The sequence below is a fragment of the Myotis davidii genome, unplaced genomic scaffold, assembly GCF_000327345.1.
Source record: "Myotis davidii unplaced genomic scaffold, ASM32734v1 scaffold4, whole genome shotgun sequence".
NCBI lineage: Eukaryota > Metazoa > Chordata > Mammalia > Chiroptera > Vespertilionidae > Myotis > Myotis davidii.
In genome coordinates, this window is record NW_006294707.1 from 359,224 (window position 1) to 361,427 (window position 2,204).

General features: G+C 56.2%; 1 protein-coding gene across 1 annotated transcript in view; it reads right to left on the reverse strand.

Moving 5' to 3' along the window:
* Positions 1 to 2,204, reverse strand: part of ITPR3 (inositol 1,4,5-trisphosphate receptor type 3) — a 120,267-nt gene that overhangs the window by 77,300 nt on the left and 40,763 nt on the right. The window contains 2 exon segments of the mRNA XM_015567459.1: positions 11 to 172; positions 1,395 to 1,536. Coding sequence (XP_015422945.1) covers positions 11 to 172; positions 1,395 to 1,536 — 304 coding nt within the window.

The window sequence follows — 2,204 nt, forward strand, 5'->3', positions numbered from 1 at the left end:
CCAGCGGCACCTGGTTCTTGCGGTAGTCCTCCTGGGAGTGCCGCAGCACCCGGTAGCAGAGGCGGAACATGTGCTGGTAGGGGGCGTTCTTCTGGTCCGACAGCTCCTCCAGCCGCACCAGGGGGCCCTCCCCGCCCTTGTCGCGGAAGGGAGCCTTCAGAATGCCAAAGATCTGGGGGAGCAGAGAGCGTGAGGAGGCATCTCCCACACCTGCCTGTACCCCTAATTACCCAGGAACCCTAAGCCCCAACTGCCCCTGCCCCAAAGCCACCCCACATTCACTCGCAGCTGATTCTAAGCTGAACTAAAATACGTATTTTTTTAAAAATTGATTTCAGAGAGGAAGGGAGAGGGAGAGAGAAACATCCCTGATGAGAGAGAATCATTGATCGGCTGCCCCTGCACAACCCCCAGTGGGGACCGAGCCTGAAACCCGGGCATGTGCCCTGACCGGGAATGAACCCTGACCTCCTGGTTCATAGGTCAAACCTCAACTGCTGAGCCACACCAGCCAGGCAGATTGGATGCAGATTGGGTACCGTTGCTAACTTTCTTAGGCGTGACAACAGTCCCGGGTCCATTCTCAGGAGGTGTGAGCTGAAAACTTTAGGGGGGGTGCCCTGCTTTGGAACGCGAGCGTGGGCGTGGGCTGGATGCTGAGACGCAGCGCCACCTGGCAGCCATACTGTCTCAATATTTGAAAATTTTCGTAATAAAAGTTTAGAGAAAAAAAGTTAAGCACAAGCTCTGGACCCCGCATCCTGAGCTCCGCCTGCCCTGCCGCGGGCTGGCTGCTGCCCCTGTGAGCCCGTGTCTCCCTGGGACAAGGGCAGTAACGGGCCCTCGGGCCGAGGGGATCATGTGAGCCAGTGCAGGCAGGCACAAGGTAAGTGCTCACTAAATAGAGTTTTTATTAACGGGGTGACGAGGAACTGCAGGGGGATTGCAGCTCAACTGGAGGTGGGAAAGGCCGAGCCCTGGCCGGTGGTTAGTGTCATCCTGGGAGCCAAAGGATCTAGGGTTCGATTCCGGGTCAAAGGCATACATCTGAGTTGCAGGTTCCATCCCCCATCCCAGTAGGGGCACATGCAGGAGGCAGCCAATCCATGTATCTCCCACATTAATTTCGATATTTCTCTTTCTCTCTCCCCCTACCCCCCCACCCCACCTCACTCCCCTCTTCCCTTCCTCCTTTCCACTCTCTCAAAAAGTCTATGGGAAAAAATACCTTCAGGTGAAGATTAACAAAACAAAACAAAAAAGGCCCCTGGCTCCCGTACCCCCCCTCCCCAGGTCTGTGCCCCTGGCTCCCTGTCCCCCCCTCCCCAGGTCTGTGCCCCTGGCTCCCTGTCCCCTGCTCCAGGTCTGTGCTGCAGGCCATGGTGGTCACCCACCTGCTTGAGGATGTTCTGCTCCCGCATCAGTTTCTGCCGCTCCCGGTTGGGCTTGGTGACCATGATGTCCAGGACGTTCTGCCCGTTGTTGGGGACGTCGCTGACAAAGAACACCAGGTCCTCCAGCAGCTGGATGACGAACCTGCACCAAGGGCATGGAGACGGCACGAGTGAGGTGCCCGCCTAGGAAAACTCCCAGGACCCACCCAGCCCGTGCTCCCCCACTCCGTGGGCAGCCGGCGCTCCCCCACACACAGCTCTCCAAAGCACAAAGCCCATCCTCTTCCCTGCCCGCTTCACCCTGACCTGCTCTCAAACCTCCTCACCCCCCCACCTGCCCCAAGACTGAGCCGCGCATCCACACCCCTCTGAAGAGACAGCAGGGCACCGGCGGGCGTTCGGCGCCAGGGGCTCTGCATTTCCATCTGCCATCTACTAGCTGTGTGACCTGGACAGTCTCTCCACGCTTCTCCATGCTAGTTTCCTACTTAGAAAAACGGGAATCTTAATATTAAGTACCTCCTAGCATTATAAAGATTAAACAAATTATTATTATTATTTCTAATCCTCACCCAAGGATATTTTTCCATTGATTTTTAGAGAGAGTGGAAGAGAGAGAGAAAGACAGAGAGAAACATCTATGTGAGAGAAACATATCCATTGGTTGCCACCTGCACAAGCCCCAACTAGGGCCCCGGGCTGGGGAGGAGCCTGCAACCAAGGTGCATGTAACAATACACAGCCTTGACCAGAATCAAACCCAGGACCCTTTGGTTCACAGGCTGGCATTCTATCCACTGCGCCAAACCC